Raw genomic sequence first — 20832 nt, forward strand, 5'->3', positions numbered from 1 at the left:
CTGAGCTCAGGAGTTCAAGACCACCCTGGGCAACATGGCAAAACCCCATCTCTACTGAAAATATAAAAAATTAGCCAGGCATGGTGGTGGCTGCCTGTAATCATAGCTATTGGGGAGGCTGAGGCATGAGAATCGCTTGATCACGCCACTGCACTACAGCCAAGATCGTGCCACTGCACTCCAGCCTGGGCAATAGAGCAAGACTCTGTGTCCAAAAAAAAAAAAGAAAAAAAAAAAAAAAAAAAAAAAAAAAGGCCCAAAGACGTTCAGGTCCTGATATGTTAGGTTACATGGCAATGGGAAATTAAGGTTGCAAATGGAATTGAGTTTGCTAATCAGCTGATCTTAAAACAGAGAGATTTTCCTAGATTATCTGGGTGAGCTCTGTGTAATCACAAGGGGTCTTAAGAGTGGAAGAGGGAGGTAGAAGAGGGAAGTCAGAGGGAGATGGGACTATGGAAGCAGGGTCAATGAGATGCAATGCTGTTGGCTCTGAAGATGGAGCAATGGGCCCAAGCCAAGGAATGCAGGCAGCCTCTAGCAGCCGGGAAAGCCAAGGAAACAGATTCTACCCTACAGCGTTCAGAAAGCAACACAGCCCTTCTAACACTTTAAGTTTAGCCCACTGAGACCTGTGTCAGACTTCTAACCAACACAACTGTAAGAGAATACATTTGTGGTAATTTGTTATAGCAGCAACGGGAATCTAATATGACCTACTTATATTTCCTTTATTTCCATATACACAGATTTCCTCTGATGCACCAGCCGGGGATGTGCTGTGAAAGTCAGCTACCTGGGCTTCCCACCTGTGGATGCTCATGGACCTGGGGCCATGCCAGGTGACTTTAGGACTTCCTCAGAGAAAACCCAGGCAAGACACCAGCAACAGAACTAGCCTGATGATTATTAAATTAGCTCTATGTGGAGATGCCATATTTGAATAAGTTATTAGTGGAAGCCCTTTGTAAACCATGCTCCATTATATAAATGGCAGATGTCATTATTTACACCCAGACTACTCCTTTGGAAGACAAACAAAAGAGAAATGAATCTTGCTTAGCCCAGAATAGCATGACAACACATGTTCTTAAGTGTTTCCCAATATACTTCATATCTACAAATAAAGATAACCTAGGTCAGCCAAAGAACAATTTTAATAAGGATTTACTATTGAGTGCCAGGCACTGAGCTGGACACTGGCGATATATGATCTCATATGATGTTTACAACACTTTCATCAGGAAATACCATTATACAACCATTACTAATTCACATGCTTACATTCTTACAGGCAATCATTGAAAGAGCTTGGGTTCAAAGTGCTTTGTCAGACTCCATAGCTGGGGCTCCAGAGAGACATCATGTTAATCCCCATCCCCCATCATGAAACAGCTTAAAGAGACCCAAATGCTGATTATTCACCTCATTCTCACCAACCTAGAAATGCAACAATTTAACTGCACTTCCCCAAAATACCCTTGGAACTTGGACATTTTTTTTTTTAAACTCATCTTAACAGCCAAATTATCAAAAACAGAATCTCTTGTTTTCATTATGATTTTGTATCTTATGTCCAACCAATTGATTGCGTCCATCAAAGAACCTGTATTCTCAGATGATACAAACAAAAACCTGGCTTTTGTGAGGTGGAGAGTGAAGTTTATAAAGGCTTCTCACAAGCCCTAGTCAATGACCGTCGTGAGCACCTGCCCCCCATGTCTGCAGGGCACAACAGTCCCCACTCATCTGCTTGAGAACCACTGATCTAGCACAGCAATATCTAAAATGGGCAAGAATTTCCCATTATGGGAATTTCTATATAATATTCCATTCTAAATAAATGTTTTAGCACTAAAAACTCATCAAAATGGAATTTTTAAAAGCCACGTAAACATAAATGTAAGTCCCTCTTGCTTCCATTTCTTTTCTCAATTCAATACATGAAATTAGTATCAATCTTCTATAAGAAAAGTTCACATCCTTCAAAGGAGTAGTTTTCTCCTTGAATTACATTATATACACACATATATTTTTTTAAAGTCAGAACTACAAGCTGGCTCTGCATTTTAGTACATAAGCTAGTAAAAAGAAGATATTTGGAATCTGAAACACATTTTCCAAAAAGTAACCATCATTCATGAGGTTTCCAGGGTAACCTACAAAGCTGTATTAAACTCATAATGAGGGCTAAATACGTTTGCTATAAATAAATTAAGATTTGATACTCTTACAGTATTAATTTGTAAATATTAACAAAGTTATATACGTATCTTATATATTTTAAAGAAAAGCAATTCTGATGAGATGATCAAGAAAAAGGGGAATGGAGATTTGGAGCAATCTAAAGAGCACTGCCAGGGTTTTCGGGATTGATACACTGCTCTCGACTGCATTTCAGTTCATTTCCAAAACAGCTACAGTTCCTCCTCCTTCGCACGGCTGTGTGTCCACCACTCTGCTTATACTTACTGCTAATGTGGTCATTTCATGGGACCACTAGAGCCAATAGGGAGAACTTTACGTGACACGAGGACCATCCAGCACAGGCTGTAGATGGTGAATGACAGAGAAAAGGGTGGAGAGTGGAAGGGACAGGAGCACATTGTTGTCTGAGAGAGAGAAAAGACAGTGGTGACAGAGCACCACATGACACCCAACTCCACAGGGCACCTCATGGAGCCCATGGCCTTGGTCAGGGCTGCTCCAGTATCTTCAGGGGTGAGGAAGGCTACGGTCCCGGCATGGCTGGGGACTGGATGGATAGTCAAACAGCTGCTGGTACAGTACTTTCAAGTACTACAGAACGGCTATTTGATTCCTATATCCATAAGATCTGAAAAACACTGCCAGAACTTAAAGATAACTCTATGACTCACTCACTTGCTCTGTTTCATACACACACACACACACACACACACACACACACACACACACACAAACTTTCCCCCTAGTGGCTCACATCCATCATCAGTACCAAAAGAATTTTAAATTTACAATTATTATTTAGCACACAGTAAACGCCTGCAATGCATAGAACCATAAGCCATCTACAAAACTCAATTCAAATTACAAAAGGGATACAAGAACTCATCGATTAACTCAGCCGAAGCCCAAAGCAGATGTGAGAAATATTTTACTCTTTTCTCCCTTAACATTCTTTCCCCAGGATCATAAATCTCTGAGCGTTGACTTTTCATCTTTAGAAAGTGAGCGTCATCAGGGCCAGAAAATAAATCACTTTTAAAATAGTCATTCACCGTGGGCAAATACAAATATAAGCCAGGCAGATGGTGAAAAGCTCATTTATACTGGTATAATTTCATAGAACTAGGCAAGTGAGAAGGAAGCAGAGGGAGCTGTGAAATTTAGGGCCATGTTTAGAGGGTGAGACTAAATACCCCCAAACAACAGAATACTAAAACTTTTCGTACCACATCGCCACAATCTCTTCAACTCTTCATCTCTGGGGTTCAGACCTGACTTTCTCCCTTTGTGGCAACAAGAATGAATGGAAAAGAGAAAAGGGGAAAGAGGAGGGAAAACTCAGACTAAACATTGCAGGGCTTGAAGCCCTTTTCATTCACCAGTTTCAAAGCGTTTAATCCCTTGAGTACTGCTGCAGGATAGATTATACGACCTGGTGCTTAGTTTTTTCATTTGGCTCCAGTTCACAGTTGGCAAATCCAAGGTGGCTACCTCTCCAGCACTCTGGTGGGTGTTTACGTCACAAAGCCACACAGACCCCGGGGGAGGGGAGAGAAGGAAGGCGACACCCCGAACACTCCTAAGGCCACTGTCAAAGACTCTCTCAGTCCTCAGTCCAGTGTCGGAACCCATTAAAAGCCCCAGGACATATCCTACTGGCCATAGCAAAGGCATGATTTCAGACCTTCCACTCTATTCCCCTCCTCTCTTGTAAAAACAACACCCTCCCCAAGAAGCAAGACCTTATCACCCACAGAAAAGGAAGAGAGGAAGAGAAAAGCAATAGAGGAAAGAAAAAATCCTTGAAAAATGAGCATCAGCTGAAATGAATCCCCCAAAACGACACAGAAAAATATACTCTCGTGCCTTGTACTCAGAGAGCTCATGAAAGCTGCCGGAAACCAAGTCGAACAAGTTCTTGAAAAATGTGTGCAGGGCTCAGGCTTGTGTGTGATGATGACATTGTGAGTTGCTAAGAACGAGAAGGAAGGAGGGGCAGAAAGATGCTGTTGTGCAAGACAGACAGGAGGAGCTCTTAACCATAGGAGGCGGTAGAGCCTACGAGATAACCACAGAAGCACATCTTCAAATTCCACGTCATCTCACAGATGGTCATCTCAACTGCCACAGGCCATACGTAGAGCCACAACCACATGACACCAGGACCTACATAGTCTTAGGGTACTAACTGTGGAAACGTCACTTGGCTAAAAGACATTTCTCTTGCTGCTAATCTCATGCTATACAGAATAATTATAACTATTATGAAACATGTACAGAGCTAATAAACTGGGTTATGAAAACCTGCTAAACTAAGGGCAGGCTCCATTCAATGCCCACTATATAATAAGAGCTCAATATCTGCTGAGTGAATAAAATAATTGCCTAGATAAATCATCACTGTCTTACTATACTGGAACACAGAACAAACTGATGAAGGAGCAGTGTATTTTTAAGCATAAGAAGAGTCTGGCTCTTTCTGATTTTCAGTGAGTCCTGAGGGTCTGATAGCTAGGAAGCATATCTTCTACATTTGTCTGAAGGATGAACTACTTTCCCTCCAGACCAACAACAGCCAGAAGAGAAAAAGAAAAAATCCGGCTAATCAAATCATTGGTTATTCCTTTAGTGTGAGGATCTAAATGGAATGTCTTCAGCAGCTCTTCTAAAAGATTATAATAAGAATTCTATCCCATGATCAGGGACCCTCCCACAAAAATAATTCCACATATAACTACAACCACTTAGCACCTGTTAGATAGCTGATCAAGGCCACTGACAAGGAATGGACCAATTCACAGAAGCATCTTCTGCCTGGAGAGCTCCAGGACAGTGGCCATGGATGCATCTTTCATCACAGCAGCATATGTAAGTCATAGGCCACTCAACAGGTTAAACTTACTTCTACTGGAACTCCCGGAAGCCATAGGGAGGAGCACAGAGATGAGAACAAGAGGGAAACATGCCCGTAAGTCATGAACACTACCAATGAACCTCATCGTTCACATTCATTCATTACATACTTAGAGTATCTGCTATGTGCGTCATACTTTCCTAAATAGTCTGGAGTTTCCAGAGAAGAATCACACATAGTGTCTTCCCTCAAAGAATTAGGTCTATGAGATGAAACGGCCAGGTCAGAAAAGTCTTGTGGGGCTGAAGATGACCCCTGCATGAAGAAAACCTACTTGAGGTAGATCAGGGGTACAGCAGACACAATCTACCACTACCCAAAAGCCAATACCCTCTTTTCTCTTGCTGACAAAAACCCAATTCTGGTCTCTCTGGGATCTGAGATCCCTTTGATCTCAGGTAAGGCACGCTCCATAGCCAGGGAGGGTGGCTCATGAAAATCCAGTGACCCACCACCAGTTATGGGTCTTGGAGTAAGTGTGTGATCTAGTTCTGGCTGTGAGATAACAGGGGGAGTGTACTAAGGGGACTTCACTTCCCAAACAAAAAGTGTCTTTTTTTTTTTTTTTTTTGAGACAGAGTCTCGCTCTGTTGCCAGGCTGGAGTGCAGTGGCGCGATCTCAGGTCACTGCAACCTCCGCCTCCCAAGTTCAAGTGATTCTCCTTCCTCAGTCTCCCAAGTAGCTGGGATTATAGGCACCCTCCACCACGCCCAGCTATTTTTTGTATTTTTAGTAGAGACAGCGTTTCACCATGTTGGCCAGGACAGTCTCGATCTGCTGACCTCATGATCCACCTGCCTCGGCCTCCCAAAGTGCTGGAATTACAGGCGTGAGCCACTGCACCCGGCCTCAAAAAGTGTCTTGAGAAGGGTTCCCATCCTTTCTTTTAAAGGATATGTTGTGAGGATGCAATATTTAGGATACAGCTATGATGCTGTCACCATGAAATGACAAGCATAACGATAAACAGGAGGAGGAATGGAAGAAACTTGTATCTTTGAGGCCATCATGAGTTGCTGCGCCAGACATGGAAGCACCTACTTCCAGAATTCTTTTGTGCAAAAATTTATTATTATTATTTTCTGAGACTGGATCTCACTCTGTCACCAAGGTTCTAATGCAGTGGTGTGATCACAGCCCACTGCAGCCTCAACCTCCCAGGCTCAAGCAATCCTCCCACCTCAGCCTCCCGAGTAGCTGGGACCATCAGCACGTACCCCCATTGCCTGGCTAATTTTTATTTTTTTTGTAGAGACAGGGTCTATGTTGCCCAGGTTGGTCTTGACCTCTTCGCCTCAAGTAATCCTCCTGCTTTGACCTCCTAAAATGCTGGGACTGCAGGTATGAGCCACTATGCCCAGGCTTAAATTTATTACTATTTGAGCTATTAATTGTAGGGTTTCCTATTATTTGCATCTGAAAGAATCCTACCCAATATAGGAGATGGTGTAGTAAGAAGGAAAGAGCACTAGCTTGGGAGAAAGCAAGTCCAGATATCAATTTTGTGTCAATCTAAGTTCTGTGATGCTTGGCAAGTTACACAACCACTCCAGTTTGGGGAGTGGCCATTTGACTCCTAAAGACTATTCTAAGATTTAGTGAACCAAAGGTCATGATTCAAAAGGAAAAAAAAAAGTCTATTCTACAGATTCTTGGAAGGAGATATAGTCTGTTTGATGATGAGAGATGAGGAGTGGAGTGTGGAAGGATAATCCCACAAAATTTACTTATAACAAATTTTGAACTTGATCAATGATATTTCCTATGCAGCAACCAATTGGAATTAAACTCTGTGAGGTTATCACAGGATTCAATAAAGTGATTTTCAATCATCCTAAGTCAGTGATAGCTGCCTCACTCCTCAAACTGTTGACCACAAATAAATATGTGTCACATGTTTCAAAAAAACTTACAAGATTACAAGATTCAAAAGAATTATTTAAAGGATCAAAACAACATATTAACCTTGCTCATCTCTAAAAATCTATCACCATCCCACACTGGATACATCCGCAACTAACATCTACCTATACAATTATGTATCATGGGGATAAAAAATTTTAAAAAATGATAAAAATGTGTTGAGGGGATTGTACTGGCCAGGCTTCAAGTTGAACATCAGAGGATTTCAAATGGACAGCTTTATGGGTTGTTAACTAGTTCAAAAGTTCAGGGCTAAAATGATGATTCAATCAAAAGCATGAAAATTCTTGACACAGAACTCAGCTAAATCTTTTATATCAGTCTCCTTCCTTTATTCTTAAAACAATTTTTCTTCCTTTGGAAAGGGATGATTGGGACATGTTTACTTGAAAATTCAGTTATGCAATTTTTTAACCAAAGTCCATTTAGCTAACTTATATGCTGATATAGTACTCAGTACATAAAGACATTATAAGTTTTTCTACACCTGCTAGATTTGCGGGGGTATGGAGGATGTGGTCTCTTGATAGCACTGTTGCCACTGTAATCCAGACAACTAACTAGGCAAAGCTGCTAACTGGGACAGTCAACACGGGATGACAAGAGTTGACGGTGTGCTCTTGAGGAACAGGCTTAAAAACACTCTGCTTACAGTCTCCAGGGGCAGGGCTATAGTCCTGATGGTCCTAAGGCCAGGGGTAGGTATCTGGGCACCAGATATTTACCCTCAAATAATTAACACATTATTTTTCATTGCTCCCCCTTTCCAGCTTACCCATAAAAAATGTGAGAAAGTTTTTAAAGTTAACAAATGCTCTTCAACTAGTGAATGGGTAAACTGTAGATCCCATGAGTACTATTCAATGCAAAAGGAATGCATTAGTATGATTCCCGTAACAAGGATGAATCTCAAATGCATTACACTATATGAAGGAAGCCCTACTCAAAAGGCTATATCCTGCATGATTCCCTACACATGACATTCCGGGAAAAACAAAACCATAGGGACAAATAATAGATCAGTGGTTGCCAAGGGCTGGGGAACAGATTTGACTGTAAAGGGGCATGAGGGAATTTGGGGTCAGTAGAACTGTTCTATACAGGTTGTGTATCCATCACCTGAAATGTCTGGGAGAAGAAGTGTTTTGGATTTTGAATTTTTTTGGATGTTGGAATTTTTGCATTATACCAGTTGAGCATCCCAAATCCAAAAATCTGAAATCCAAAACATTCCAAGGAGCATTTCCTATGAGGGTCATGTCGGCCTTAAAAAAGTTTCAGATTTGGGGGCATTTTAGATTTTGAATTAGGGATTCAGATTTAATTCAGATCTAATTCAGATTTGGAATTCGATTTGGATTAGGGATACTACTTTGATTTGTTAAGACTGAGAACCTCTCATTTTAAAATGGTGTATTATATTGTTGGTGAATTATGCCTCAATAAATCTGACTTTTAAAAAAACAGTTCAGGTTTTGTCGCTCAGATATGTCCTCTGGAAGGTGGGTATGCATGGTCATGTGTGAGCTCTTGTCATTCAGGATGGGTTTACCTCATTGCCCTGGGCTCTCCTGTGCCAAGAGCCCGACCAGTCACAACGGGTGCAGAAAACAGAAACCACTCCAGGTGTTGCAGTCAGAAAGGAATTTGATATGGGAATTAGGTGCCTATAAAATTATTAAACAGGCTGGAGGAGCAGACATCAGGGGCCCTATTAGACTTTTCTTTTTTGGAGGGGACAGAGTCTTACGCTGTCACCCAGCCTGGAGTGCAGTGGCACAATCTCAGCTCACTGCAACCTCTGCCTCCCAGGTTCAAGTGATTCTGCTGCCTCAGCCTCCTGAGTAACTGGGATTACAGGCACATGCCACCACGTCCAGCTCATTTTTGTATTTTTAGTAGAGATGGGGATTTACCATGTTGGTCAGGCTGGTCTCAAACTCCTGACCTCGTGATTCGCCCAACTCGACCACCCAAAGCGCTGGGATTACTGGCATGAGCCACCACGCCCAGCACGCCCCTTAGACTTTTAAGTTCAAGGTCACAACAATGTAGGTGGCTGTGATTCAGAGGTCAGAAAGCTGTTGCCACACCCATGGAGGTGGGACTAAGGCCTAGACCTGTGAGTGTGGCCACGACAGCTGCCTCTAAACGCTCCAACCTCCACGCCACTGCCTGCCAGCAGCATGAACAGAAGGAACTTGGTCTTCCAAATCTCACACAAATGCATCTCCCTGTAATGTGTTCAGAAATCCGACTGTAAGAAAGTCTGGGACATGTAGCTGTTAGGTTTCCAATCTCTCCAATTGAGAAAGTAGAAAGAAAGTTAAGAGAGTGGCCAGGCGTGGTGGCTCACGCCTGTAATCCCAACACTTGGGGAGGTCAAGGCAGGCAGATCACGAGGTCAGGAGATCGAGATCACCTGGCCAACATGGTGAAACCCCCGTCTCTACTAAAAATACAAAAATTAGCTGGGTGTGGTGGTGCGTGCCTGTAATCCCAGCTACTCAGGAGGCTGAGGCATGAGAATCGCCTGAACCCGGGAGGTGGAGGTTGCAGTGAGCTGAGATCGACTGTGCCACTGCACTGTAGCCTGGCGACAGAAAAAAAAAAAAATCTCAAAAAAAAAAAAAAAAAAAAAAAAGGAAAAAGTCCAGAGAGCTTGGTCCACAGTCTCTACTCCAATCACCATCCTTCCTGTCCTAAAGTAAGGCATATGATGAAGCGACACACCGAAAACCTTTTTCCATCTAGACTTACATTTCAGATGGTTTTTTCGTTGAAAAATAGGTAAAACCAAGATCCTAACTCATTTCATTATGGAAGAATATTTCATTTTCACATTTAGTTAGTTCTAGCCCCAGCAGAATAAAATTATAAGATTATTACATTTTATAACAGAGCCAATCACAGCTCTTTTAACTCATGTATTAAATACATACAGCTCTTTGAGCTTTTATTCTGCTGGGAATTAAACAGACTAAGCTTCAAAATGCATTACTGTTTCAGATGTAGGTTATTTTATGGGAAGCCAGAACCAGCAGAGGGGAGCTACCTTTGGTATCCCACTTATGCCCCCAAAGACCTAAAATGTTCTAAACAGTAAACCAGAAGACAATAGTTAATTTAGCTACATGACCATAATAACCACAATTCTGAAAGTTACTTTCCCAATGACCACTCACATAAGCAACTATATTTTCTAGATCAAAAGCATTAAGGACCTGCTCATAAGGCATTTTTAACCTTTAGGAATTTCACTTCATTCTATATAGAAGTTATTCCTCCACAATGTACAGAAAGGAGGCAATAGCAACATTTTTTTTTTCCTGACAGAAAAACTATTGTGTGGATGTTGCTAGTTTTTTGAACTATTAAGACAAAAAAATGTGGCAAGGCACAATGGCCTAAGAAGAAAATTAGTGTCCAAGCTCTACTAGCTGTTTGGGTTTTGAGAATCATCTGCCATAGCACTCACTGGAAAAAATGAGGGGTGTCTTTGCAAAAATTCTCCCTTCTCAGAAAATCACCAAAACACGATTCTACTCTGTAAGACCTTCTCTGCTACATGGAATCAAACAAAATCTTACCTTGCTCTGACAAAACAATTAAGGGAAAAAATGACAACTAGAAATTAATGACTGTCTCCCTACCTTAATGAAAAAAGGTCTGGCTAGTTCTTCTTCTTCAGGATATATTATTGTTAAAGTTGAATTTGGGAATTAGGTATTTCTTTTTTTTCTCTCTTTTTTTTTTTTTTTTTTTTTTTTGAGATGGTGCCTTGTTCTGTCGCCCAGGCTGGTGTGCAATGGCGTGATCTTGGCTCACTGCTGCAGCCTCTGCCTCCCGGGTTCAAGCGATTCTCCTGCCTCAGCCTCCTGAGTAGCTGGGATTACAGGTGTGTGCCACTACGCCCGGCTAATTTTTGTATTTTTAGTAGAGATGGGGTTTCACCATGTTGGTCAGGCTGGTCTCGAACTCCTGACCTCGTGATCCACCAGCCTCGGCCTACCAATGTGCTTGGATTAGAGGCGTGAGCCACCGTGCCCGGCCAGGAGTTAGTTATTTCTTACAGATAATCGTATGCTAACTTTTTTTGCCAGTGCTACTGACCGGTGAGGCAAGGTGGGCAACAACTTTGTGTAAAAAACAACAGACTTGGCCTCAAACCTTGGGGGTCAGAGGGAACACCTATCAGAAAAACACAGAAGAAACACTAAGGAGGATTTACAAAGTCAGAAATAGTACGAGCCATAATAAGTAAGTTAGGTTTTGCCCAAGAATGCTGCTAGAAATAAGGATCTAAAAAATGATCACTAAAGATCTAATAACTCACTTCTCTACCATTCACATGGTCGCCAACTTACCTTCTAATTCACTTACACATCAGCTGCATGGGTTTCTAGACCCTGAAACTCCTTGTACATACAGAGCAAACGCCTTTCAAAAATCCACAGCCACTATTCACTTCATACCCTTCTAAAGCCTCTTAAAGATGCCCATGAAATATTTGTAGGCAGCCTAATCTGACTTTACAAGAGCTATGCTACTACATCACTGCCCAAGAATATAATCCTATGCTGCTTGGAGAAAAATTTCCATTGATAACCAAAACCATTTGATCAAAGACATTGCCTTGGGGCTTTCAACTTTATCAAATAGATTTTGTGAGTGTTCTACAATTTTCAGGTTAAAATGATTTCAATGGAAATTAAGAACAACCTCTAACACATGGTTAAAGGAGGCCTCTGCCCAGTTCAAGAGACCGTATCAAGACTATATCATGTGCATCAAAAGAACAAGAAAAACAAAAATGGACTCAGGACACAAAATAATATTGACAAAAGGAGACACTGCATTTCACTCCCCTCCAGCTGCCACTTAAGAGGCAGAGTTAGGAAAGCCGAGCCGAGGACAGATGACAGAAAGTCCATGAAGCCTCTTGGAGCCTGGTTGGTCACCAGGATCTGCAGGGACTGCTCTCCTGACGAGGCAGTGCATATCCTCGGCAGCCTGAACCTGGGCTGCAGCTCAGTGCCCAAAAGGAGTGTTGGCCATGGCCCCACGGATCCCGGCCTGGCTCAGGAGCATGCAGGAATCGAGCATGTGAGGCAAGGGCTTGTATTAGCAGGAACCACACGAAAAAGCCATTATTCAGGGGAGCGACATAATATATTGTAACTGCTCCCATCATGTCAATAAGCATCATGTTAATGGGTCTGTTAGAATTTCTCCCACTTAAAGTTAAAATGACTCCTATTTCAATGAAAATAGGAGATTCCTCATTCGTAGGATCACAATTCACCCATAGCAGCTGCCAGACACAAGAACAAGAGAAGTGCCGGGCATGCACACAGCTGATTTTGTCTCTCCAGGCAATTCTTCCATTTTTTAATTTGTCTCCTCTTGAAACAAAGAGATGAGCAAGTTACAAATATAATTACTATATTTCTGAACAAGCGATAACACAAGCCACGAATGCACTGAGAAGACTGCACGCTTACCTCTGGCTCTGGCTGTGAGGTTTGTTCATCTTCAGTGGAGTTTGGTAAAATGGCCCAGGTTATGTTGGCACTGGCTGATGGCAAAGAGCCAAGTGTCCCATTTTTCAGCTGCTCTGTGGAATGTGACTTGGGCCCGTGCCATCCCAGGATGTTTTCTGAAATAAAGACCTAGAATGATGCCAAGTATTTTCCAAATTAAACATTTATAGCTCATGAAATATTCGTACCCACTGTCTAAAGAGACCTGCTTGAAAAGGGCATGATGTAAAACACAGAGGGCTTGTTTTGAATGAAGTACCAAGTGCAGATTCTGATCATCTGTTTACGAACTAGTTTCTGTATAATATCAAGATCAGAATCATCACAGGCTGTTTCACTCCCCAACAGTGGACAAAAACAATTGCTATTTACCAAAGCCAGATAAAGGTGTTTTTCTTGTCTGTTTGTTTTTTACCTTTTAAAAAATTTCTAAATATTCACAATAAAAAGTCAGATTCTATCAAAAATAGGCTGCTCAAAACGGGGTTTGAATTCCAAGTGACACAATGGCCATGGTTCAGAAAAGATGCCTGCAGTGTGAGCACAGGATGCCACCCCTGCCCTCAGACGTGGCTTGGTGTGGCAGATGTCAGGAAGTCCCATCACCAAGGACACAGGTACTCATTCCATTCTAGCAAGGAACACTTTTACACATGGCAGTCCGGCAAACCAAAAGCCATTTTTCGAATCCTCCACCAACTCCCTGTGGGGGGAGGGGAAGAGACGTTTACTCTAATAGTTTTTTTAAGGGTCACATATTATTGTAGAATATTTTATACACCTACTAATAGAAACAAGAGTAACCAGAGGTGGATTTCTTTTTTTTTTTCTTTTTTAATACTTTCAGTTTTAGGGTATGTGTGCATGATGTGCAGGTTTGTTACATATGCATACAAGTGCCATGTTGGCAGAGGTGGATTTCTTTACCCCATAGCAATTCTGCCATTCAAATAAATAGGTCTCAGTGGGCACAGAGGCTCATGCCTATAATCCCAGCACTTTGGGAGACTGAGGCAGGAGGATCGCTTGAGCCCAGGAGTTGGAGGTCAACCCAAGCAACAAGGCGAAACCCTATCCCTACAAAAAATATTAAAATAAGCCAGGTGTGGTGACACAAGCCTGGAGTCCCAGCTACTTGGGTAGCTGAGGTGGGAGGATCTATTGAGCCAAGGAGGTCAAGGCCGCAGTAAGCCCAACTCACGCCACCGCATTCCAGCCTTGGTGACAATGCAAGACCCCGTCTCCAAAAAAGGCAACAAAAAATAGATAAGTCTCAAGCTTAGCTGACTGACACTCTGTAGATTCTGTTCTAAGTCTAAGAGCAAGAATAAATGATAAAGAAAAATTAGGCTAAAGTAGAGAATGACTCATGAACAAAAATTCAACATTTCAGGGCCTCAGATGTTCCATCCATAAAGCAATACTATCTGTCAGCCTTTTCATTAGAATTACTCAAAGAAAAGTCTACAGGTATCCCAGACTTTCCTGACGTATCCCCAGGGGAATCCGGTTGTCAGAGGCAGATGAAGACACCATGTATGTGCGGTGCTTATGCATCTGTATGCTGCTGTATGCAGTATTATCCAACTCAAGTGTATTTTTATGCAAAAATCTTTTTTTAATGTCAAGTGTTAGGTCACATAACTCTACTGTTAAAAGCCTCAAGTGGACCAGACACGGTGGCCCACACCTGTAACTCCAGCACTTCAGGATCCCGGCTGAGGCGGGTAAATCACTTGAACCCAGGAGTTTGAGTCCAGCCTGGGGAACATGGCAAAACCCTGTCTCTACAGAAAATACAAAAATTAGCAGGGCATGGTGACACGCACCTATAGTCCCAGCTACTTGAGAGGCTGAAGTGGCAGGATTGATTGAGCCCAGGAGGTCGAGGCTACAGTGAGCCAAGATTTCACCACTGCACTCCAGCCTGGGTGACAATGAGAGACCCTGTTTCAAAATAAATAAATTAATAAAGGCCCCAAGTGGCTTATCATTGCAATTGGAACCAAATCTAAGCTGCCTGTCTTTGCTCTATGACCTGCCCAGCCTCATTTTGTTCTCTTCTCCCCGTTGCTTAGTATGCTCAAGTTACATCAGTATATTTTTCCATTTCTCAAATGTGCCAAGTTCATGATGGTCTTAGAGTGTTTGTGCATGCTGCTCCTTCCTCCCAAAGGGCTGTTCCTCCAGTCCTTCTACATCAGGGAGGAAGTATCCTGTACCGATCCAGGAGTCAGCTAAAATATCACTTGCTCAGAAAGGCCGTCTGGGACCTCCCTGGCCAAAATAGCACCCCAAAGGCACTCTCTGTCACATGGCCATTTGCTGTCTTCCCAGGACTTAGCACTGTATGAACTCATTGGCGCACTCATTCACTTGTCGATTTTCTTTCCTCCCTGGAATGTCAGCTCCTTGAGGACAAGAACGATACCGCCCTTGCTCACAGCAGTGTCCCCAGAACCACAAACATGTTTAGCAAAGAGTGTACACTCAATATGAATGTGCTGAATAAATCAGAGATAGAAAACTTTAAGAAGAGTGCATGTCATAGCCTCCTAAAAATTAAAAAATAAAAAATGGCCAAAAGAAAGACAGAGAATAGAATGGTGGTTGCCGGAAGCTGGGGAGTGGATGGGAGGGAATGGGGAGTTAATGTTTAAAAGGTAAAGAGCTCCAGTTTTGCAAGATGAAAAGAGTTTTGGAGATTGGTTATACAACAATGTGAATGTACTTAACACTACTGAGATGTACACATAAAAATGGTCAGGGTGATGCATTTTATGTTATGTGTACTTGACTACAATTTTTTTCTTAATGGCAAAAAAAAAAAAAAAAAGCATCCATATAGCAGCATTTCATGTTGTTTTTTAAAAGGTAAAAACTCATAACACTAAAACCAAAGGCTAAAGATGCACTAATACCAGAACTTGAGAGAAATGTCTGCAAATAACAAGGCAGATGGAGCTGAACTAAGAAAACCAACCCAGGATTCAAGACACGACAATCTGCCATATGAGAGGCAGACAGATACCTCTTACCTTTCCTGCTGACTGATTCCTGCCTCCGAAACCTCAAACTGGATTCAGATCTAAAATATCAAACAGTTGATCTATAGATACAGGGCTGCTATTTTAAAATTCTTTATTTTATTACACAAGCAGTAAACATCCTGTAGAGCAGTTAGGAAATCTTTTAAAAGATAAAGAAGTTTGGGCAACACAGTGAGACACCGTCTCTACAAAAAATTAACAAACTAGCCAGGCATGGTGGTACATGCCTGTAGTCCCAGCTACTTGGAATGCTGAGGTGGGAAGATCACTTGAGCCCAGGAGTTTGAGGCAGTAAGCCATGATCGTGCCACTGCACTCCAGCCCAGGCAATACAGTAAGACTCTGTCTTTAAACAAAATGAAACACTAGGGGGAAGAAAAGACATCTGCTTGCCTAGGCAATCAGGACAAAGTCCCCTCCATTCTTCCCATACCTCAACTCTGTGTCTCCCTCCCCTCTATTCCAACATTATCCAGATATGGCAACGTAGGGCACAAGAGGGCAAGAAGTAGAGTCTGAACTGGCAGTGGTACACTGTATCTTGGGATAGACAAAGACCAGGACAAGACAAGAAAAGGTGGCAATGCATGCTGGGGAGCACAGCTTTCTGTGGACCCTATGGATTCAGAACATCAAACAGTCAGTGCATGAGAAAGATGCCCATCGCAGAGCAGTTCAGCTGCTTTTAAAAAATGATCATGGGTTTAGGAGGCTGGATAGACCTGTCTCGCTTGGAGATGAAGGCAAAAATATTCTTTCATGGAGTGAATAAAAAGGACTGTACAGAGCTTGGGGAAAAAAAATATTCTCAAGAAGGCTAAGAGGAAAGAGATCCTGAGCAAGATGGCCGAATAGGAATAACTCCAGCCTCCAGCTCCCAGCACGAGCGACACAGAAGACGGGTGATTTCTGCATTTTCAATTGAGGTACCGGGTTCATCTCACTGGGGCATGTCGGACAGTCCGTGCTGGTCAGCTGGTGCAGCCCAAACAGCGAGAGGTGAAGCAGGGCAAGGCATCGCCTCACCTGGGAAGCGCAAGGGGGAAGGGAATCCCTCTTCCTAGCCAAGGGAAACTGAGATACACAACACCTGGAAAATTAGGTAACTCCCACCCTAATACTGTGCTTTACCAAGGGTCTTAGCAAATGGCACAACAGGAGATTATATCCCACACCTGGCCCAGAGGGTCCCATGCCCACAGAGCCTCCCTCATTGCTAGTACAGCAGTCTGAGATCTAACTGCAAGGCGGCAGCAAGGCTGGGGGAGGGGCGCCTGCCATTGCTGAAGCTTAAATAGGTAAACAAAGCCCCAGGAAGCTCAAACTGGGTGAAGCCCACCGCAGCTCAAGGTAGACTCCATCTCTGCCTCTGTAGACTCCATCTCTGGGGACAGGAGATAGCTAATCAAAAAGCAGCAGAAACCTTTGCAGATGTAAATGGCCCTGTCTGACAGCTTTGAAGAGAGCAGTGGGTCTCCCAGCACAGAGGTTGAGATCTGAGAACGGACAGACTGCCTACTCAAGTGGGTCCCTGACCCTTGAGTAACCTAACTGGGAGATATCACCCACTACGTGCAGACTGACACCTCACACCCCACACGGCTGGGAACACCACTGAAACGAAGTTTCCAGAGCAAGAATCAGACAGCAGCACTAGCTGTTCAGCAATATTCTATCTTCTGCAGCCTCCGCTGCTGATACTCAGGCAAACAGGGTCTGAAGTGGACCTCAAGCAAACTCCAACAGACCTGCAGCTGAGGGTCCTGACTGTTAGAAGGAAAACTAACAAACAGAAAGGACACCCACACCAAAACCCCATCAGTACATCACCATCATCAAAGACCAAAGGCAGATAAAACCACAAAGATGGGGAAAAAGCAGGGCAGAAAAGTTGGAAATTCAAAAAACTCAGAGCACATCTCCCCCTCCAAAGGAACACAGCTCATCGCCAGCAATGGACCAAAGCTGGACAGAGAATGATTTTGACAAGTTGAGAGAAGGCGGCTTCGGTCGATCAAAATTCTCAGAGCTGAAGGAGGAACTACGTATCCAGTGCAAAGAAACTAAAAATCTTGAAAAAAGAATGGAAGAATGGATAACTAGAATAATCAATGCAGAGAAGGCCATAAACTAACTGATAGAGATGAAAACCATGACACGAGAATTACGGGACAAATGCACAAGCTTCAGTAACCGACTCGATCACTGGAAGAAAGAGTATCAGCGATGGAAGATCAAATGAAGCGAGAAAAGAAGTCTAGAGAAAAAAGAGGAAAAAGAAATGAACAAAGCCGCCAAGAAATATGGGATTATGTGAAAAGGCCAAATCTACATCTGATTGGTGTGTCTGAAAGTGAGGGGGAAAATGGAACCAAGTTGGAAAACACTCTTCAGGATATCATCCAGGAGAACTTCCCCAACCTAGTAAGTCAGGCCAACATTCAAATTCAGAAAATACAGAGAACACCACAAAGATACTCCTCGAGAAGAGTAACTCCAAGACACATAATTGTCAGATTCACTAAACTTGAAATGAAGGAAAAACTGTTAAGGGCAGCCAGAGAGAAAGGTTGGGTTACCCACAAAGGGAAGCTCATCAGACTAACAGCAGATCTCTCGGCAGAAACTCTACAAGCCAGAAGACAGTGGGGGCCAATATTCAACATTCTTAAAGAAAAAAATTTTCAACCCAGAATTTCATATCCAACCAAACTAAGTTTCATAAGTGAAGGAGAAATAAAATCCTTTACAGACAAGCAAATGCTCAGAGATTTTGTCACCACCAGGCCTGCCCTACAACAGACCCTAAAGGAAGTATTAAACATGGAAAGGAACAACCAGTACCAGCCATTGCAAAAACATGCCAAAATGTAAAGACCGTCAATGCTAGGAAGAAACTGCACCAACTAATGAGCAAAATAACCAGCTAATATCGCAATGACAGGATCAAGTTCACACATAACAATATTAACCTTAAATGTAAATGGACTAAATGGTCCAATTAAAAGACACAGACTGGCAAATTGGATAAACAGTCAAGACCCATGAGTTTGCTGTATTCAGGAGACCCATCTCACATGCAGAGACACACATAGGCTCAAAATAAAGGGATGGAGGAAGATCTACAAAGCAAATGGAAAACAAAAAAAAAGCAGGGGTTGCAATCCTAGTCTCTGACAAAATAGACTTTAAACCATCAAAGATCAAAAGAGACAAAGAAGGCCATTACATAATGGTAAAGGGATCAATTCAAAAGGAAGAGATAACTATCCTAAATATATATGCACCCAATACAGGAGCACCCAGATTCATTAAGATTCATTCTTAGAGACTTACAAAGAGACTTAAACTCCCATACAATAATAATGGGAGACTTTAACATCCCACTGTCAACACTAGACAGATCAACAAGACAGAAAGTTAACAAGGATATCCAGGAATTGAACTCAACTCTGCACCAAGCGGACCTAATAGACATCTACAGAACTCTCCACCCCAAATCAACAGAATATACATTCTTCTCGCCACCACATCGCACTTATTCCAAAATTGACCACATAGTTGGAAGTAAAGCACTCCTCAGCAAATGTAAAAGAACAGAAATTATAACAAACTGTCTCTCAGACCACAGTGCAATCAAACTAGAACTCAGGACTAAGAAACTCAATCAAAACCGTTCAACTACATGGAAACTGAATAACCTGCTCCTGAATGACTACTGGGTACATAACGAAATGAAGGCAGAAATAAAGATGTTCTTTGAAATCAATGAGAATAAAGATACAACATACCAGAATCTCTGGGACACATTCAAAGCAGTGTGTAGAGGGAAATTTATAGCACTAAATGCCCAGAAAAGCAAGCTGGAAAGATCTAAAATTGACACCCTAACATCACAATTAAAAGAACTAGAAAAGCAAGAGAAACACATTCAAAAGCTAGCAGAAGGCTAGAAAATAACTAAGATCAGAGCAGAACTGAACGAGACAGAGACACACAAAACCCTTCAAAAAATCAATGAATCCAGGAGTTGGTTTTTTGAAAAGATCAACAAAATTGATAGACTGCTGGCAAGACTAATAAAGAAGAAAAGAGAGAAGAATCAAATAGATGCAATAAAAAATGATATAGGGGATATTACCACCGATCCCACAGAAATACAAACTACCACCAGAGTATATTATAAACACCTCTAGGCAAATAAACTAGAAAACCTAGAAGAAACGGATAATTTCCTGGACACTTACACTCTCCCAAGACTAAACCAGGAAGAAGTTGAATCCCTGAATAGACCAATAGCAGGCTCTGAAATTGAGGCAATATTTAATAGCCTATCAACCAAAAATGGTCCAGGACCAGACGGATTCACAGCCAAATTCTACCAGAGGTACAAGGAGGAGCTGGTACCACTCCTTCTGAAACTATTCCAATCAAAAGAAAAAAAGGAAATCCTCTCTAACTCATTTTATGTGGCCAACATCATCCTGATACCAAAGCCTAGCAGAGATACAACAAAAAAAGAGAATTTTAGATCAATATCCCTGATGAACATTGATGCAAAAATCCTCAAAAAAATACTGGCAAAGTGAATTCAGCAGCACATCAAAAAGCTTATCCACCATGATCAAGTGGGCTTCATCCCTGGGATGCAAGGCTGGTTCAACATACGCAAATCAATAAACGTAATCCAGCATATAAACAGAACCAAAGACAAAAACCACATCATTATCTCAATAGATGCAGAAAAGGCCTTTGACAAAATTCAACAGCCCTTCATGCTAAAACTCTCAATAAATTCGGTATTGATGGAACATATCTCAAAATAATAAGAGGTATTTATGACAAATATCACACTGAATGGGCAAAAACTGGAAGTATTCCCTTTGAAAACTGGCACAAGACAGGGATGCCCTCTCTCACCACTCCTATTCAACATAGTGTTGGAAGTTCTGGCTAGGGCAATCAGGCAAGAGAAAGAAATAAAGGGTATTTAGTTAGGAAAAGAAGAAGTCAAATTGTCCCTGTTTGCAGATGACATGATTGTATATTTAGAAAATCCCATCATCTCAGCCCAAAATCTCCTTAAGCTGATAAGCAACTTCAGCAAAGTCTCAGGATACAAAATCAATGTGCAAAAATCACAAGCATTCTTATACACCAGTAACAGACAAACAGAGCCAAATCATGAATGAA

General features: G+C 42.1%; 1 protein-coding gene across 7 annotated transcripts in view; it reads right to left on the reverse strand.

Moving 5' to 3' along the window:
* The window catches only part of OSBPL10 (oxysterol binding protein like 10), a 328443-nt gene that overhangs the window by 57585 nt on the left and 250026 nt on the right, over positions 1–20832 (reverse strand). For all 7 annotated transcript variants that reach the window (XM_073023669.1, XM_073023668.1, XM_008009363.3 and 4 more), the window contains one exon: positions 12551–12705. In XM_073023669.1, the coding sequence (XP_072879770.1) occupies positions 12551–12705 (155 nt within the window). The remainder of the gene's footprint in view (positions 1–12550; positions 12706–20832) is intronic.

This window comes from Chlorocebus sabaeus, chromosome 15 (genome assembly GCF_047675955.1).
Source record: "Chlorocebus sabaeus isolate Y175 chromosome 15, mChlSab1.0.hap1, whole genome shotgun sequence".
NCBI classification, from domain to species: Eukaryota; Metazoa; Chordata; class Mammalia; order Primates; family Cercopithecidae; genus Chlorocebus; species Chlorocebus sabaeus.